Below are 20,135 nucleotides of genomic sequence, written 5' to 3'. Positions count from 1 at the left end.
CGCGGAATCGTACAAGCGATTAGATGAGCTACAACACAAGCTAAATGATAAAAACATCCACATTTATTTTGAAAAATCAAACTTTTCTACATGACTAGTGACAGAAGAGATACGAATGTGACTCTCTTGTCAGCTTGATTCACATAGAACATAATCATTTCAGTAAATAAATAGTGCAACACATGGAAAGCAAAAAAATAAAACACACACACACAAAAACATTGTTCATTTAGGTGCACATGAAACGCTTCAGAGTTGCTGCACACGGAAGTTTGACGATCGAGACATTCTGCTGACCCCCAGTAATTTCTTCCCCGTAATAGAAAGTCAAAGTTGTGAGTATTCTGATTAAGCCCATATTTTTTTTAACTTTTTACCTCTTCACACTAACATGACAAAAAATAACACTTGGAATATAAAGAGAGTAAAAATTGTTCAGTCATGTACATTCTGATGTATGGGGAGGAACTTAAAACATAATAATAGTGCCACTGAAAGAAACGACCCTACACTTTGTGTCACATTGCAGTAGTCGTGGAGGGACCCAAGGTTATAGAAGCAAACTTACAGCTCCTACTGACACAAATCTTGCTGGAGCAGCCAGGAAACACCCAAGACCGAGTCTGCACCCACAGTCTTTGCACCATTACTACTTTAGGGGTCAGAACCAAGAATAAAGAACTGCCTGAATTCGCGGTACAAAACTCAATGAAATGATGCTGCCGAGTTACACGCAAGTCACATTCTTCAAAGATTCTCCCACACGTACGAACGCTACACATGCTATTAAAAATGTACTGACGGTACATACCTATGCATACAAAAAATTACTGAGGTACACGAAAATGAATATCTGCTATGTTTACACGGTCAAGGACAGCACAGATAATCCCTTTAAACACCATATGCTGACTTTGGTCTCGTGATGTATTAGCGCTACTTAGAACATTCAGAGGATACATTAAAATTAGGGGTTCATACAAGCCAACAAAAACATGAAACACCTTATGTGACATTTGAATACAAATGTGAGAAGTCTGGATAAGCTTCCACAGCATGTAACTAGTTGTGAAACACAATAAAAAGGTTTACACAACATGCACACATTAATCACATATTTCACAATTTAAAAAATAACCACAAGACAAGGAAAAAGAAATATCTTGCAGTGGGAAGAATTTATACACTCTTAAAAAAATACATATATACAAAATTTGCCACTCATTTACGAAGGTACAATGACCATGTCAAATGACACTAGGCATACAATTTGCAGGATGTCCACGTACATACCAGCTTCAAACAAAATTTAGTTTTTTTATAACATGATGAAAGATGGGAAAGCAGGAAGTGCCTTTGACCACAGATACAGTATTCTAGAAAGATTAACTTTAAAAATCCTGCAAAAAATCCTCAAAATGTTTCAGGGCTGGCAGTTCCTTCCTCAATCATTCATTTGCATGCCTCAACAAGAGGCCACCAGCCCGTACATAATTCACAGCTCAAACAAAACAAACAATGCAGGATCTTCAAGGCTGATTCCATTTTTTAACTCTATTAATCACTAGTGTTTCTACCTGTGTGCAGGTTTGGTTTTTGGTACAGTATGAATAATCACTTTCATTCGTAACATGACAAAAATAATGTGGCATATATTAGATGGCGGAAGACTTAAACAAGCAGCTAAGACCGTAAATATTAAAAAAGGATAGTCCCAGGAATGCTTAAATCATATATATGGGTCTACATTTTGACAGGCATGGAAACATTTTCACAAGACCAACATCTATACTATCCAAGTAATCGCTGGTGGCAGATTAAACTCTGATGCACTCAAATGCATTGAGCCAGGTTATTATGAACTGACAGAAAACACAGCTATTCATTTTCTAATTAGTACGATTGAGCATATATTCATCTTGACATTCCTTCCAACTAGTTGTGCTTGAATGAGGAATGATCCAGAAAGCACAGTATAAAAGTGTTGACCCAGCTACTATTCAGAAATGTAGAAACAATTGTAGCCAGAACTAATTTTGTATGATTTACAGTACACGTTGAAAATCTTCACACTTTTCAAAAGGTGCTATCTTTGTTCAAACAAGTCTCAATACTTCTACAGGTACATTCTCTTAGCCTTATATTAAATAGATATGAGAGCTCAAAAGATTACAAGTGACCTAAAAGAATATATCACATTCCCTCATTCTTGGGAGGCAGTGATGAATGGAATCTCTAGTCCCATCTTGCAAAAAGAAAGATTCAAATCCAAAAAAGGTGCTCTGTATCATCTCAATTCTTCAATTTGCAGAAAACCCTTAGAAAGTTGTAGTACAAGATCTTGTCACCTTACTCCCTGTCAACTGCCATGCCAGAAACAAATTTGCTATTAAACCAGTGCTTTAAATGAATCCGACACAATGCAGCAAGACAGGGTAGGATTCCCATTGTACTGAACACTTCAACATTATGCAGCTAGTACATACCTTGCGCCAGTAATGAGCGTCAGAAATTGCGGCTGCTGCCATCACTGTTTTAGCACGGCAATAAACGTGACCACACCAAGTCAAGCCAAGACCAACCACCAAGTCGAGCAAGATGACACCACACGCACGGGTGCATACCACAATCTAAATGCCCTAGGCAGAGGATACCTCAAAGTTCACCCCACACTCACGTTTGCAACATTCTTAGGCAGAGAAAACCTCCAACTACGTTCCACACCCGCGTATGCGGCATTCTTTTAGACAAACCCACTTCCAACTGTTGTGCGCTAGCACAAAAGGTTCCAATTCCCGCGCAATGTTCCCATTCTGGTGGCACCCACTAAGTCATCCGGTAATCCATCGAGCATTTGTATCCCTGTGGAAACTGGCAGAAACTCTTTGAACACGGTATCCTGCCCCCGTTAGAAGTGGCGAGAACACTCCTTGTATGAGGCGTCCTGCCTCTGCTTTTGGCAACGTCCTTCGACTGTTGGCGATTTTCCCGGTGCTAGTGCGTCCCGTTTTGAGGAGACTCCCTCAGAAGAGCGTGATGAGGGCAACCTGGGTTCGGCGTGGCCGTTGAGGGGTCAGTGGCGCCATTCGGGGCCCTGGAACCTCCGGCTCGCCAGTTTCGCCCAGGTCTGGAGCGGATGTCAGTGCCACTTCGCCTTCTGAGCAAATATGTCCGCCCGTAAATTTTGAGCGAAACATATGCCAAGGATCTGTCCAGTGGGTCAGGGAAAAGGGGCAAGGAGAAAAAAGCCAGATGAGTGGACAATTTGGACCGCTCACGCCAATGGGCGCACAAAGCAACACTGCAAGTACAAATGATCGATCTAAGATTTCTAGAATTTCTCTGTGCTGCTCAGGTATTACTATGGAAAAACATGTAGTGAAAGCTGAAATGTGCAATGCCAGTTTGAACAATATATTTTCTGGTAATCGAAACTAAACTAGTAGGTACAATAAGAGTCTGATTTTACACTCCTGTTAATGGCATCATGTGTTGTGAGTATGTGGCACTCTTAACCTGCCTACTATTATTTTAAGAGAGGTGTTGATGACGCCCTAGCATCCAAGAGGCGATCCAAAAACCACCCCAAAGACTGTTGCCACCTACAGTTAGCTTAAAGGACACAAGCAAAGGAAAAAAACATTTTTTTTTTAAACAGCCTAGATGGAAAAATGTTATAAAACAAACTTACAATGAAGAAAAAAATGTTTAGAGCTATATATAAGGCGTGAAACGAATTTGTAGTTGGCGCCCGCTGCTGGTCACATGGTAGACCTGTGCGCAGCCGCAGTCGCAAAATCACGCCGCCGCTGCCCACAGTGCGTGGTGTGCCGACGGTTGAATGTATTTGTCCATGCCGCTGCCACCGGAAGAGAACACTCCGGCACGCCGCTGCTGTCAATTTCTGACCAGCGCACAGGTCTATCACCCTTGCACTCTTCCAGGAGCTTCTTTTGGGCTCTAAAAATTAGTTATTAATCTTCGTTTTTTGTTGCACTTCAAACGAAGATGAATAAGTAACTTTTAGAGAACATAGGAAGCTTCCAAAAGCGTGCAAGCACCATGTGATAAATAGCGGTCACTTTTCCGCGGGTGCCAACTACAAATTCGTTTCGAGCCGTAAATATAGCTCTAAAAATTTTCTTGTTAGTTCTAAATTTGTGTTATGACATCCTTTTCCCATCCAAACTGTTTGAAATTTTTTTTGCTTTGCATGTGTTCAATAAAAAAAACTTGTGTGTGCAAGATTGCCCTTGAACTGTTAGTGATTAAAGTGGCACTGCCAGCCTCAAAATCCTTACCATTTTATTGTCTGAAACTTCAAAATAATGTCACATAAAAAAGAAAAACACTGCACTGCACATAAATATACTTTAGAACATGAGAATGTTTTTTTCTTCTTTTGCCTTTGCAATGACACATGCAGCAGAGAAACTTGGAAGAATTGCAACATATATTTCTGCAACATTTGTTATTTATATTTATAAAACATTTTCTTTACGGCTCTTGCAAGTACATTGTGACACTTTCTTCCAAGATATCGAAAACTGAGCCCAGAAGAGGCAAAAACAAGCGCTCCACCTCCTCCCGCCCTTCCGCCTGCTTATGATATAGCAACTTTCGATCTGCTGTACTCCAAGTGATGAGGAAATCGGCCGCGACTCTGTTGATCAAACCTCATCCGTGCCAAGTGACTTTTGCACCTTAAGAAAATAGTATAGAGTGCTCAGTCAAGTTCGATTCGATGCGATATGGTGATGTTTTATCGAAAGCTGAATGACAATTTTCGATGAAGACGGAAATTGTGCGAGTGTGAGAAGTGCACAAGTGGTCATGTTACGTAGAACACTTTCAAGAAGAAAACAGCAAGGAGGGACCATCGTATAGGTTAGCGACTCTCACAAGAACCTAAATTTTGGGCTTCTGAAATTATTATTTTTTTGTTGCAAGTATGTAGCTTCTAACCTTTAGGTTGTGTGGCTGATCTGTAAAAACAAGTTCCAATCATTTCAGACCATAAAAAAAAAGACTTTGGGGTGTAGGAGTTTGGAGGATTTTAAGAAAAAAAAAAAAATGAAAGCCGTTTACAACTGCCTGTAACGCCGAATTAGAGCGCAGCTTTTGAAGAGGAGGAGGGAAGGTTACTGAGGGTCACATATTCTGGGGGGGTCACGTGACCTCGAGGGAGTCACATGACCTTGGAGCGTCACGTGACCTCACGGTTACGCCGACGGCGACGCCGTTCAAGCCGGAAACGGGCGCCTAAGAGCTGCGTTCTAAAACGCTCACTCAAACTTTGGAGATAATCGCAAAAAAATGAGGGATGGGCGCTTGTCCGGTCATCAATTTTACATACAAATGTACTGTGCGTATTTTCTCAGATCTTACAAATTTGGTAATGGGCGCTTAATGTGGAATGGGTGGACGCGCGGTATTCTGCGGTAATCTGATCTGGCACAAAGTAACTGTATATTGCAATAAGAAAAATCTGCTTTGGCTAGGGACTCAGAGCAGCGCTGTATTTGTTGCCAAAACGTAGTAGTTTGCTGCTTATGGGGAAAAAATAACTACAGAAATTAAGAAGGTTTGCAAAATATGAAAAGGGCTAATTCATATTTCTTTATTTGTTACAGTACCCTCAGGAAGCGGAGGGCACTACAGAGGGGAGTAGGCAACTAAAACAAAAAAATATTATGCCTCACGTGGGTGAGCTGGCGGTTTGAGACAGAGGAGACTCGGCAAAAAAAAAACTAATGCGTGAATCGATCGGTCATTACAGCGGGACCGATTTCCGACGATGCAGAGCACGCGCAGCTTGATCCTCAGGGTGCAAGCTCGTGGTGCTCACATGGCACGCAGTCGCACAGAAAACAAAATTAGGCAACACAAACTAAATCACTACATAGCTGACCCACACTTTGATGAGACAAACATCTCCTTTCTTGATGCTGTCACTTTCTAAGCCTAAATGGCCTGCTTCCTGCATCACCATGTTTGATACTTTGCCTTTACTTCATGTGAACTTACAGACATACAATCCAAGATCCCAGAGGCCACAAAGAAACCAAGCTATCTACATGTTGTATAGAATTTAGGAAGCCACACGTTTAGAATGTATGCACCATAAGGTGTTTATAGCATTTTCGATTATTTATTTATTTACTGTTACAATCACAGCCTTGTACCCAGGGACTCAAACCGAAAAATGTAACGTTTCAATTTAGGGTACCGTTTCCTGTTGATATCGGTTTTGTTTCAGTTTTTAATTTTTCGGTCACCAAATATGCATTTTTAAAACCTTTTTTTTTCTCTCTCTAATAATTTGTTTTATTGAAATGCTAAACAACCATTTTATAATAGATGGTTTAAAGTAGCCCCAAATATCTAACAACAGGAATTCCCAAACACAAAAACTCAAAAAACGTCCTAGTACTTCTAATTGGTCAGAAGTTGTACTCGTTTCTAGGTCCAACACTTGTTCACTACATCTATTTGCATTATATAGTCTGATACCCAAGCATACATGTTACCCCTGCAACTCGGGGAACATCACATTCTATATAATAATAAATACACATTGTTGCTTTGTAGCTCGGCAGTGTTCACAAACATCCCTGAGAAAGTTCCCACTGGGTGCTAAAAGAACCATTTGCACCTTCTTGTTGGTATAGCTTGTTGCAATCTAAGGTATGCAGAGGAGTCTTTGCCCACACTGAAGGAAGGTGCAGAACTATGGCCCTCCTGTAGTAAAATACTATTGTGTTAAAGTAATAAAATTGACAGCTGAGCTAGTTGGTGAAAGTCAAACACAGACAGCTGTAAAAATATGTCCTGTGTTATTTGTTTTTCGGTTACGGTTTGAGTACCTGCTTGTACCATGTTAAATATCCAAAGGAGCATGAATTAGCTATATCAACACAAGCTCAGATCACTGAGAATGCAGTCCATTAAAATGTAACAGTGTCCTTTTAGAAATGGTTTCAAAAAAAAAAAAAAAATAATAGCAACTCTACTTTGCTAAGTCACTCAGAAGCTGAACATATATTATAAACAACTTTATTTTTGCAGGCTTGATATCTTGCGAATTTTGAAAATTGAAGTTTCATTAAAGGGAAGCTACGGAGCTTCTTGAAAAAAATGAGTTAGAAGTGAATTCTAGTGTATTTTTACCTCGTGAACCCGAATACCAAAACCATTTGCCGCGCAAGTATTGTTAAACGCGAGAAAAACACGAAAGACAGTCGCTGTATGTGACGTCACCGACGGATCTTTTGGCTTGCCAAGGCTAGGGAGGAGGGGCTTCAGCCCCATTTTCAAATTGCTCTTATGGCTCTCCGGCGCGTCGCATTGAAATATAATTGTGATATCTGCTATTCTAAAGGCCAAATGAACACCATTCAAGCGTTTTTTCTCAAATGTAGAAGTGACCCACCTTCCCTTTAAGTATTTGGCAAGCAGAAAATTTCACAAGTGGGAGTGGAATTCTACATGATAATTTTTTTTGCAATATTCCTCATAGCTATTCACAGGAATTAAATCCCCATGAAAATCATGTTTACAGGCATTCCAACCATAAAATCTAATTTTTGGCTTCTGAAATTTTCTAGCATCACAATGAAATAAGAATGCAATCTATACCTACAGATAACCTAGAGAGTATATCCAGACATAATATGTTCATAATATTACTATGCGATACTAACTACCACAAAAAAAACTACAGAGATGCCAAACTTGCCACCATCCTTCACAGTGCCGAAACATGCTCACTCTTGTATACTACGATAGAATATTTTTGTTTGCTATATTATTTTCTTTTAGAATTATGCATTCCTTATCAGCTTACGAAAGGAGAGTCAAGCTCTTTGTGCCAACCCTGTATTGCCTCAGAATCACCTTTCACTCTTGACTAAAGGGACAGAACTTGTTCATGTGCCTAAGCGAAATTTTTACTACAATAGTTTGTTTCGTAGCCTCTTCAGTATTCTCTGAAATTAGAGCTATCTGTATTTGGTTAACTATCTGACTAGATGAACAGAAAAATCAGACCAACCAAACTGCATGAGGTAAAATCCTTGATTTTGAAACACTGCATGATTTACGCCTGATGGGCAAACCAAAAATGAAAAGCATAAACGTTGGCCACAGGATTTCCTTACAGTTACGGTAGTGTTCGGTGCTTTCGAAGTTTATTTTTATAGAAATTCGGAGTGTTTTTCGGAATTTGCTTTAAATTGAGAATTCAGTGTGTATTAAAGTTTATTTTTAATAAAATCCCAATTCTCCGAAATTATAAAAAAAAAATAATATCCAGACATAACTACACCCCTAAATTTATGTTACCTTGAATTAGAAAAAAATTCACTAGATAAGATTCTTTTACCTGGATGTGGCACTGTGACTGCAGACGCCATACAATTCCGAGGGTACCCTTGTCATTGCTAATACTAACTGTCACATGACAAAACTTGCAAACAAGTTGCTACCCTAAGCAATAATTCTTTAATATTACTGCATCACCTCAATATCGCTGGGATATTTTTGATTCCTTTTTAATCTTCTGATGTTCAAAGCCCGCAAAAAATTTCTTTACCACAGATGCGGATGCCACTAAAAGCGCCGCAGTAATGCGGGGTGAAGGGGGTAATATAGGAACTTCAGCTGCCTCCACCCCTCCATACAAAATCTAGGGGGTCACAGCTTTGATCCAGAAATAAAATGATCCCAACAAACATTGATGAGATAAGCCATCCTTCTTTTTCAATAGTTCGAGATCTGAAAGAAAACTGTAGTGCACCCCCTTCAGGACCACTGACCGACCTCGAAAATCTGTTCTTTTGGACAAACCTAAATGACAAACAATTTAAGCTCGAATTTTCTCAAACTTTTTTTCGGTTTTATTTGAAAAGATGAATGAAATCCTCGTTACAAGCTACAATAAGCTTTATCCTCAAAAAGTTACGAAACCACTTTTTCACACCGGCACCTCCAAGGCACTTCCAATCTGCCCTTTTGATTTCCTGAACCAGACCACATTACCAACGACAGCATTCGGGCAAGATAATATTTTCGACCACAGTACCGGCCAGGGGCCCTAACCTACACGGCGGGACCTAGGTGGACCGGGACATCGCTGCCTGCTGCGACTGGTCCGCGATGCGGAGCTGACCAATCACAGCAGGTGGCGATGTCCCGGACCCTTTGTCCCACTTGGTCCTGCTGTGTAGATTAGAGCCCCTGTATGACAAAACACAATACAGGCAGAGTAATACTTTCGCAAGACTTCACTCCTTTTCGCCACTGCTTGACTCACAGTTGCTCACCACTGCTTGACTCACTGTTGCTTGTTCCTTACAAGCAATTGTGTAACAATCACACTGTCCCGACTGGTGGTACAAGAGGAATGCGTCACCGTCAAGGAGGAGGAGGGCAGTGAGCAAACAACTTCTCGGCATGAAAGGAAAAGAGCTAAAAGACAGCTGGTATAGAGAAGTAGAACAAGGGAGACAGACCAACCTGAGCAAAGGCAATAATTAAGAGGGCTCCCGAGAGGGGAACCAGGTTCACCTCTAACCACTCCTCCCCCACCAGAAGGCAGCCCTCCTCGTAAACAAGGCTCGCCCGCTTGGACTTGTCCTACGAGCACGGCAGATGCTGCACACCTCCCGGCCGGGAGACCAAGAAACCAACTTCCCTCCCACTCCGCTAACCGCTGCCACCGTCACTTCGACGTGGGACCGAATCCAAGAAGCAGCAGTGTTAGGAACCCACTTTCGTTAGTTGGGTACAACCAGGCAGTCGGCCAACACACCGCAACACAAACAGATGAAGCGTGGGGGAACACAGGAAGCTTGAGGCTACCCATCAGCAAGTGTCGTCCTTCTAGCCGGGATTTGTCTAAACAACTTTGCCTTTTGGAAAAGAAGGTTGAACCCTTTTTTATATTTGAGATATGGCTAGTGCAGAGGAATAAACCAGATGTATCGCTTTAAGATTTCATCTTATGAAGATGGGAATATACTTTGCATGGGTCAGGAGATGAATAATGAATTAATTAAATGTTGCAGTCATGTACAATAGGCTGCGGAGGAAGTAGTTTCATAGCAGCGTCTGGAAAAGTACACTGTAACATGGATGGCAGTCCTGACTCCCAATATCCAAACTTCCCAAGATAGTGCAAGATTTGTGAAAGGTTTTGGTGGAAAGCTCTAATGGCATGTTCACACTGGAAGTGGATCCGCATTTGCGAAGCGGATCCGCATTCGCGAAGCGGATCCATGCGTTCTCAAACGCAAAGCAGCTAGGATCGAGCGGTTGGAGTGCGTTTTTCCCAACCGCTTTGGGACCGATTTCTCCCAACCCCATTCATGAACCGCAAAGCGGCAACCAATCACAACGCGACGCTGATGTGACGTCCGTGACTTTCAAAACAAGATGGCACCTGTCGTTGGTGAGGCATCCAAGGCGCTGTAGCCCTAGTGCTGTAGTCTTAGTTTTCGACAAATCAACGGAGAAACTTGATGTTTACGTCCGTCACTTGATTCCGCCGCGAAAAGAATTGACTTGTAATTTTAACGGGCTTCGCACCGGTGAATTGGTTCGGGTAAGAGTTTGTTTATTATTCCGGGTGCCACAGCCCAAGCTCGCTGTCTTGTTAATCTCTGCCTGTAGAACGTCGGGACTCGAAACCCGCCCCTGATCGACCGAAATGTCAGCTTTTCTACCCACTAAGATAGTCGCGTAAACTATTGAAAGCTTTCAACACCGTGCATGATCACCACGAAGGCCGATAGAGACGTCGTGAGCATGATTGCGTAGCTAATGCACTACCGCGGAGGGGGCAGGGTACCTGCGCTAGCTCGACCTGCAACGTTTACTACTAATAAAATAAATAAAGGGAACCTACTCAAGGAATAAAGTGTATGTACCAGACACTGCATAGGTAATTCATACAGCGTTTATTTGAGCTTAAAGTCAAACAAACAGTAGACTTGGTCGACGAGCGAGTGACGAGAGGAGAGCCCGCCACCAACGAAGCCACGACCGGCTAGCAATGAACACATTCCGCCCCACCGCTCACAACTTCGAAAATGATAAGAGCGAACAACGAGAGGGCCAAACTGGCCCTCTATCCCGAAAACAAGGTCAGCTATTCTTGCGGGAAGGGTCCACTTTGAAGAAAAGGTCGGGGGCATCCTGTTCTGAGTCAGCAAGGCGCGCCTAGCTGGGCTTTGCTTGTCGGCGAAGTCGAGGGAATCACAGGCGAGTTTGGCGGGTCCATGCTTCTTTTTTCGCTGCCTGAATTCGTGATGCGTGCGAACACCCCGGAGAAAAATATTCCGAGTGCCAAAATAGCAAAACTTTGGCTTTGGATCTTGAATTAAAGGGGATTTTGGATTGCAAAACAGGGTTGCCAAACCAAAGTCTCAAAAGGTCACGCGTGATCACCGAGAAACCGCCAACCGCCTCTCGGTGTGTCTGAACGAAGTCGCTCGCGAACCACATCCGCGACCGCTTCGCGAACGCGGATCCGCTTCCAGTGTGAATGCGCCATAATGGAGCCTCATGATGACCAAAATGTGAAGCCTACCACCAATTAGGTGCTCAGAAAAATAAACCCATCTTAGCATATAGATGCATGAAGAGAAACTCATACAGTCTGCTCGAGCTGCTAGAAATAAGTAGCCTTTGGAGCTAACTAGACATTTGGTTTGAGCTAGCTAAAAGACTCACTGTGCCTGAAACTGTATAATCACCAGTTAAGCACTGAACGAATTTGAAGACTAAAGCCATCCGACACTTCCTGCTCAACCATCACCCAATAGCGACACACCTAGACACAGCAGCAATTGGATATCCCCCGCTCCAGCATTGCTCAATAGCAGCACAGAATCCTACAAAACACGCATACACCTGTATCCACCGGAACTCCGGCCAACCGAAGCTTGCGAAAAAAGCCCCTTTACATACACTGCCAATAACCTCATACTGAATGGAAATATGTTGCAAACACTGCTGTACATAACACCGCAGAACTGCAGTACTGAGCAGCGTGTCTGCCGGTTCGTCTGACTGGTGGCATAGACCAGAGACTGCCTAGGGAGTCTACCATCATGCCAGAAAGTAGAAAACCAGAAAACACCCAAGTTTGGGAGTAGCTGGGTTGGAACACACAGGAAAGGGAAAGTTAGTGAGGAGCCAAGGAAGGGTAGGAAAAGGCAAGAACGGCACAACACACACGGACACGCAGATGCACACATAAACTGCACGCAAGACAAGCAAGAGTGCAAGGCCAGTGTACCTGCAACACAGCTAGTCCCACGGCAACCCCAGCAACTGGGACCAGGTTAGCTTCGATCCACTCCTCCCCAGCTCGCAGACAACCCTTCTCATAGATCACGTGGGACTTGTCCCGTTGCTGACAGGGGACCAAGCACACGTACCACCATTAGTTGCGCTCCCTCGTTCCAAAAAAAATGTTACTATTAAGCCTCCCCCCGGAGGCAGGCACGCACGCCACAAGCCCCAAACCATGCACGCCCGCACAAAATAGGCTTGACAAAAAAACAACCAAGCTACACGCATTCGCTGTTGAAGAAATAAATGTGGCAGTCACCCCGGCCCCGGCCTCTAGATGTCACCGCAAAACAAGTATAGCACGTTCGAGGTCCCCTTCCTGACCATCGTGGGAATAGTTTGCTAATTACCGTATTTACTCGAGTAATAGCCGCACTGCTCATGAAGAAAACCTGAGGGTTCGCTTTTCCGTGAGGCATGCGGCTTGCCAGTCACCGCGATCGACAGCATGATTCCAGCGGTTTACAGGACAGAGATAACGTCTTCGAGCGAAAATACCATATGTGAAGATCGCATTTGTATGGGGAATCATGTTCTCGATCTTGTTATTCGCTATGTTATTTTTGCGCAATGCGATGATTGGCTGTATATGTGTGCTGTGGGAAAGCAGATGCAAGGGCCTTGTTCATAAATAGTGCGGCTGTTACTCGAGTAAATACAGTATAAGATACAAATTCAAATCTCAAGAAAAAAATTAGATATAGAGGGACAGGCACGGAAAGCACGAGAGATGCGCTGTCTGTTCTTCTATATTTAATTTTTTTTTCTCAGGTTTTTACATTGTAATAGTCCACTCACCTCAAGAAGTAAATTCTAATCACCACACTTATTTGTTCCACACTGTCTGCATGGTCTTTCTGAATGCTTTTACAAATTATTACAACAGTCGTCAAAGCACCGAAACCTCAATGGGCCTTTCCCGTAAATGTTCAACACCATCTACCGGGAAAATAAGGAGAGTTTTTGATGTCATTCTGAAAAGCTTTAACAGACTATTTTGCCTGTATTGTTTATATAAACAAGGATGAAAGAACATTGTGCCGTGTTGCAATTAGAAAGCTGAGCTCCCCTGGTCCTGCACTGTTACCGACTGCCAACACTGTTCTGTAAGCACCACCAAAGATGGCCGACAGTCGCATCTGCAACCACCAAGCACGGGCGTAAACAATCCCGGAAAAGGCCCACTGCTGCTCAACACAAAAGCAAAGAAACATAACTTTTTTCTCCTTCCCCAATTGTTGTTATTGCACGTGGAATTTCAATATTCATTGAGGTTCTGGAAAGAACAGCTTTGTGCCATGTATGCGAGCCAGGGGGTGTGCCAGTGAAGCACTTAATTTCCTTTCAGAACAGGAAAGCATGTTTTAACTGGTACCAAAATATTCTCATTATCTGCATAAATCCACAGCACAACACAAGATTACAGGATTTTCTTATTAGCACCGCTTAATAAATAAATATTGCAATCTTTTCTATTAAGACAGGCCCCATGCAACTAAAACAAAACAGCATGCATGCAACGAGACATGGAAAACTCACGTAATCGGACCGTCGCACATCGTAACCACACTGTTTGTTCTTTATCAACTCCTGAAAAAAAAAAAAAAAAAGTTACACCTTTATTACAGAGAAGCAAGAAGAAATGAGCTGCGTATACTCCACAATGACCTTAGCAACAGCAGAAGAAACTCACATTGGGCTGTCTCTTGCAGCACGAGAAAGGGACACCACACGCCTCACGGCTTCCAACTTCAACGCTCGAGCAGTTGAAGTAGATGTTCATGTCCCAGTCCTTGGGGCCTTCAATTCCACAGCAGCCAAGCTACAGCACACAGACATTTCATTAAGAAAGATTGCATAAATGTAGAATACATTCACCGTTTGAAGTGGTCGCCCAGGGACCGCTACTAGGTGGTATAATCTGGTTCTTCCCCGTTTGAATAACTTATTCATTATCCCTGCACTGCTATATACACACAAAAAACGGCTCACAACTCTTCCTTTATTACAATGCACTAGATATTTTGCAAAATGATTAGAACACCACAAGGCAGGCTAAGACTGCAGAAATTTCATTAAATGCCAAGGCCGATGAAAGAAGAACCACACATTAGAGGCAGATGGAATGTTTGTCACCACCATATATGGACAAAAGACAAATCTTATCAAGTCAACAGGTCAGACATTGTCAGCTCTCACATACTCGAGTTCTTTGTCAAAATTCGCGAGACTCAATCAAGTTTGTCCCAAACTTATGACTTCCATGCGACTCTAGCTTTCCCCAAAATATATTCTCAAAATAATACTGTCTCAGAGAACACTTCCAAAACCTCACAGAGTCTTTAGCACCCTTCTGTCTACCTTGATCTGAAGTCATTCCTAACAGCATCAAAGAGTTGGACCAATTGAGTTCCACGCAATAAGCTAGAGTTATCGCGAGTGTTTATAGCACTACTTTTTTTATACAAACAACAAAAAGGAGAGGAGCAGAGTAGAAGAGTCCACACTCACCCACTGCTCCTGAATCCAGTCAATCAGATTCTGCCGGTCAGGGTCATCCCTGTAGAACACAATGAAAGCCTGGAAGCCGTTCGTTGCCTGAGACTTGATCTGCAGCGAGGGAGCCGGACAGACACACACATGAGTGCACTTTGGTTCCTGAGCTTGACTACGCTAAACAGAGTAAAAAATTAAAAAAAAGGAAGCAGCTGCAGCAAAGGTGGCAACGCTTACCCAATCTTTAAAGATGAATCCCAAAATGCCTGCCGTCATTTCTAGCAGCAACAAGATCGCTAAGAATATGGCGTACTGAAATGGTAGAGGAAAGAACAAACATTAGGAAATTTGCTGTGAAACCTAAAGAGTAATTAACTTTTAATATCCCATTATTTTCTAGCTTTAACCCAACACTGCCCCAAAAACAAAGTAAAAAAAAAAAAAAGGCCTGTTATTAGGGCAAGCTGCTACATGGTTTCTAGACAGTCCCAGAATCACAGCTTAAAAGTATGTTATTTTATAAATATTAAAGTTAAAGTATGCAAAAATTTTTACATGACTAGCTTCAACAGAATCACAGCAGAAAGTAGGCATTCTTCCATGCTTTCCACAAACGTGAGGCAACTTTGGTGGGCCCTAAAAATTTGGCAACAGTGTGAGCAAACATAACTAGAGATAAATGAAAGAATGACACAACACAAATGTGACATATTTCAGGTTAGTACTTATGTTTTCACCGTTTACCTTGCACAAAATTGCTTACCAAACAACTACAATAGTGTTTACGATACTCTCACCATATATTTGAGATCTTGATGAAAACTATACGTGGATCAAAACACTGGGCACTTCTACAGCTCGCTTAACTAACATCCCATTTGTGTGGTGGCACTTTGGTCTTTATGAACGTTTAAGTATTCCGATTTATTGTCAGGCACATGGGATGGATGGGGCCTTTGATTATTTGATGTGACCTTGCCATTCAACATTAAAATTGCTTCCCACGTAGCATCAGCAGGGACCGGAAAATACTCACAGCAGCCAGCAAGCAGGTATTTTCTCTCAAGGCTCCGACGCAGCCGGTGAAACCAATGATGAATGTGATGCCGCCAATGACAATGAGGACAAAGGCAGGGTCCAGGGCAATGTTGGTCAGCCGGCTCAAATTATTGAAGATGTCTTTCTCAGTCCAGGCCCAAACACCAACCACCATGATGCTCAGGCCCATCAGCTGGGCAGGACACAGAAAAATGTCAAAACTTCCCGCTGTTGCACCCATTTTCTGCAGCTTGAAGCGGCATCAACACCAGCTATTCACATCGCTACTGAGTTATGTGGCTATCAAAAATAATTAAAAGTTGAGACAAGTTAAAGGAACTAAAGTGGAACTTGAGATCATCTTTCTATGGTGCGACCTCAGTCTATGCACCCTAAGCATCCTAGAAAACCAAAAATTAAAATTATGCGTGGCTTTTTCACTGTTGAAGATGCCAAGAGACATTCTGACATACCCTTTTTCTGAGAAATACCCGAGGAAAGGGGCATATGCAATGTTTGGTCACATTTATAGTAAGAAAAAAGGGTCATGCCTGATTGTACTTTTTGGTTTTCTAGGATGCTTGGGGCATATAGATTGAGTTTCCACCATAAATAGATGATCTCAAAATCCCTTCTAAAGCCCCTTTAAGTAAAAGAGGGACACAGATATCCTTTCCTGTGTTTTTACAGACAGTGTGAGTATCCTTCCTCCTATGCATCCTCTTTTTGCTTTCCTTGGAGCAGATTTTAATTATGACTGCGTACCACCAGCTCGGCTGCATACTTACTCTGAATTCAGTTGTGTTCCTACAATTAGAGAAATTCTGTAAATTGCCAGAAAAAGCCAGGACTGTCACAATAATGAACTACTTCCCTGACATCACAATTGATTGGAATGGTCTTTCCCAAAATGTTGTCCATACCCATGACACTAGTAAACGTAAACAGCATGCATGATATCGTAAACTGAATTCCTTAGGTTAGTACACTTGTTTTGTTTTTTTTCAAAAGCTTCTGCACATGTTTCATACTTAACCTTTTTTTGTCTGCTTACCTATCTCTTATGTAATATACCTGGTGGCAGGCACATAGCCAGGATTTTGTTTGGGGGGGGGGGCCGCCCATGACAAAATGCTGTATGAGGGGGAGGGGGAGAGGAGGACCAAGCAAAATGGAAGATTTCGGGGGGGGGGGGGGAGGGTGCCGGGCCCCATGGGACACCCCCCCCCCCCCCCCCTTCCTGGCTACGTGCCTGCCTAGGGGCTGAGTAATTTTTTGTGTTTATAGTTATAAAACCATAGCTTTGTCCCACACAGTACTGACCAACTTCAATTCTAACAGATATCTTGCCACACAAATAAATAAGCAGGCAATAAACCAATTGTACTGACATGCGGGGAAGTGTAGAACGGTCAAAGCGGAAGGTGTATTAATGAAAGAACATTGTTTTTGCAATCCACAACACAAGGGCATCTGCTTTTGCACTCACAATTTCCAATGTTACTGTATATTTGGTAACACTCAGATCCCTGACAGGGGAAAAGATCAACCTGCTAGGGAAGTGCTAGATGCCTTTGACATAACGTAAGGCACAGATAGTTGCATTAGTTAAACCTCAGTTTAAAAAAAAGAAAAAAAGGAAAAAAAAATATTTTGGTATTCAATGAATCAGGATACGTGTAATCTACAGTCTCATGTTTGTTGCTTCTTTTTTTTGGTGTGTGTATTTATTGTGATTTTTGGCAAAGGTGGTGGACGGAAGCAACAAACAAAAAGGGAAGAAGTAGACAAAGACGTGGCAGCACGTTTTTGACTACTTCTTCATCCCTGTTTGTTCGGCGCTTCCGTCCAACAATGTACCAACTAGCCCATCTTTCAATCTTAATACAGAGATTGTGGTTGTCGCTGAGCTTAATTTTTGCAATAACCTTTCAGTTGTCAGTCCAGCGCTGGTCCCGTGTACTCCTTTCGCTTATCTTTGTTTTTTTTTGTGCTGTTGCATTGTTATTAGTACTACACACTAGTGGAAGAGAACAAAAGGTGCATTGGCACATTCCCTTCTGCAGTCTACGCCAAGATCGACTCTGACATTAGGTCTTTTCTCTTCGATTACCAGCAGAAGTTTATTTCCGCTACTTCTGCTCATTTTAGTGTGCTATGCATTGTAATAAAAATATGTAAAAGAAAAGAAATGGGTACCACATTGAGTTTTTCAGAAATTAATGTGGAGATTCCAAGGATAAAAATTAATAATTTCTAGTATGCTGCAATATTTTGTTTTGGTTACTGCCTTAAAAATAAAACAACAGTGTCGCTTTTGTGCCACGAGTAAAACGTTGGCTAAAAATAAAGCATTTTTTTCAGATGACTGTTTTATCCTTCGTTCAAGCTCCACTGCTTTTGCAAAATGGCAGAGGTACCTGTCGTGCAATTGTTAGATTGACTTCAAAGAAAATACCCTGCACTGATGTCAGTACATTCACCATGGTCTTGGAATATTCCTGTTAAAAGTGTTTACCAGTAGAGAAAAAGTATGATTGTCTCCAATTTTACAGAATGACCGAAGTAGTAAGATAGGGTTAGTGTTTAGACTTGCTACCACAGCAACACACACAGCGAGGAGGTATTAAATGTAGGCTGTGTCTACAGTGCCGTCTGACAACACTCCACTCGCGCCTTCAAGTGCCGTCCGAAAGAGAGTCGGACGGCGCACGTATCACTGGGAAGCTCGTTAACCTCCCCACCCCCGACTGCGTTCATGCCGTTTTGCAATGACAGTATGCGGCTGCTAATTACAAAATTATTAACCAACTTGGCCCCGTCGTACACACCGCTTCGCGGCGTCCAGCCGGCAACCCAAGCCCCGCTGTCTCCCATGCACCCCCAGTAAGGGAGTCCCATACCATTTTGTTCAGCGAAGTTTCATCAACATTTTTTTTTTTTCAGTGTTAATCATAAAAAATAAATGTCGTAGATATCGTGAAATGCCTTAACAAAGCAAAATGTTTGAGAAAAAAAAAAGTAAGCCCTCACTGTGGACGAAACCCGGGTCCGCTGCATATGAGGCAGACACTTTACCACTAAGCTACGCTACAGCTTCGAAGAGCTCGTTTTGACAATTCGCTTTAAACGAGACTTTCGGACTTTCGGACGGCACTTGAAGGCATGAGTGGAGTGCAGTCCGACCGCACTTGAACGCTCTACAAGAGTACAGTCAGAGGGCACTTGAACGCTCTGCAAGGGTGCCGTCGGACGGTACTCTAGACACGTTTTTTAAATGTAAGCCATGCATGCACAAGATGTCTTTCCGTCATATTTGAGTTTCAAGTAGTGTATAGTGATAGTAAACCAAGCAGTAACTGTTATAAGACTTAAAACCTGTCGGTATAAACAAACAAATACATAAAAAAAAAAAAAAACCGAGCCAGGCTTTAGTACTTGCAACGCGATCGCTTACTGTGGGCTTTGGTGGAGCTGCAAAGCAAAAAAATAAATAAATAAATAAATAAATAAATAAATAAATAAATAAAAAAATAAAACATGCGTACAAAGAATGTGAGGACTTGAAACGCGTCATTGGTTCTAGCTTATTGCTCTTGGGAACCTTCCTTGAAAGAAGAATATAAAAAAAGGGAAGATACTGTATTTCACCTTGTCGCGAAAGAGTTCTGAAGATTAGACGAGTGGCGAGAGAGACAAAAGGGGGTTTGGAGAGAGGGAGGGTAGGGATATTGCACTCCTTGTGGACCCATTAAGCCTACAGGTGAATCGGATGACACTGAGTAAGCGGGCAGCTGACGCTCGAAATAAGTAGTATGAGCGTTTAAGAAAAACGACGGTCAAACTCTTAGCCCTCAACCGCGTAAAACAGGGGCGAGGCACTGTCGAAAGCACTGGGTGAGAACGCACAACGATCACCGTGGGTCATTGACTGGGCAGGGGACCCCCTTCTTTCACAAGGGGCGTTTCGCGCGCTGTCAGCCAAACTCACCCAGAAGATGACGTTGAAGCCAAAAATGAGGTACTTCAAGCAGCAACTTATTTCACTTTTGTCGCGCCTATGTTTTCTTACGGGCATTCTGTTGCCGTAGCGCTCGACTTCCTCCCCATACGGAGCCATCTTTGTTGCAACCGTTGCAACTGTTTCCCAGCGTTGACCGACTTTGTTATGGATTTAACGTTGGCCGAATGCGCCAGCATGTCAGTTGCCTAAGAAAAAAAGTACATGCTATGTATGGTTAATA

The 20,135-nt window shown here is 42.5% G+C and overlaps 2 protein-coding genes across 5 annotated transcripts in view; one reads left to right on the top strand and one right to left on the bottom strand.

The window, feature by feature from the left end:
- LOC115323048 (carboxypeptidase E) overlaps positions 1-20,135 on the top strand; it is a 144,941-nt gene that overhangs the window by 38,822 nt on the left and 85,984 nt on the right. The window lies entirely within an intron of this gene.
- LOC8042929 (tetraspanin-5) lies at positions 42-20,021 on the bottom strand. Of its 4 annotated transcripts, XM_029983430.3 has the most exons (9): positions 19,883-20,010; positions 15,890-16,084; positions 15,091-15,165; positions 14,869-14,967; positions 14,051-14,179; positions 13,897-13,947; positions 12,302-12,418; positions 9,517-9,636; positions 42-3,208 (listed from the first exon to the last, which is right to left on the bottom strand). In XM_029983430.3, the coding sequence occupies exons 1-9, from the start codon at positions 19,967-19,969 to the stop codon at positions 3,140-3,142; spliced, it is 942 nt and encodes a 313-aa protein (XP_029839290.2). In that variant the 5' UTR covers positions 19,970-20,010; the 3' UTR covers positions 42-3,139. The 4 variants fall into 4 exon arrangements, with proteins under 4 accessions (XP_029839290.2, XP_029839292.1, XP_029839291.1 ...); XM_029983432.3 differs by lacking the exon at positions 9,517-9,636 and having other exon boundaries at positions 19,883-20,021; XM_029983431.3 differs by lacking the exon at positions 12,302-12,418 and having other exon boundaries at positions 19,883-20,017.

Source organism: Ixodes scapularis, unplaced genomic scaffold, assembly GCF_016920785.2.
Source record: "Ixodes scapularis isolate PalLabHiFi unplaced genomic scaffold, ASM1692078v2 PGA_scaffold3__209_contigs__length_174095766, whole genome shotgun sequence".
NCBI classification, from domain to species: Eukaryota; Metazoa; Arthropoda; class Arachnida; order Ixodida; family Ixodidae; genus Ixodes; species Ixodes scapularis.
Note: the sequence above shows the minus strand (reverse complement) of the source record. Positions and strands in the feature narration are given on the sequence as shown.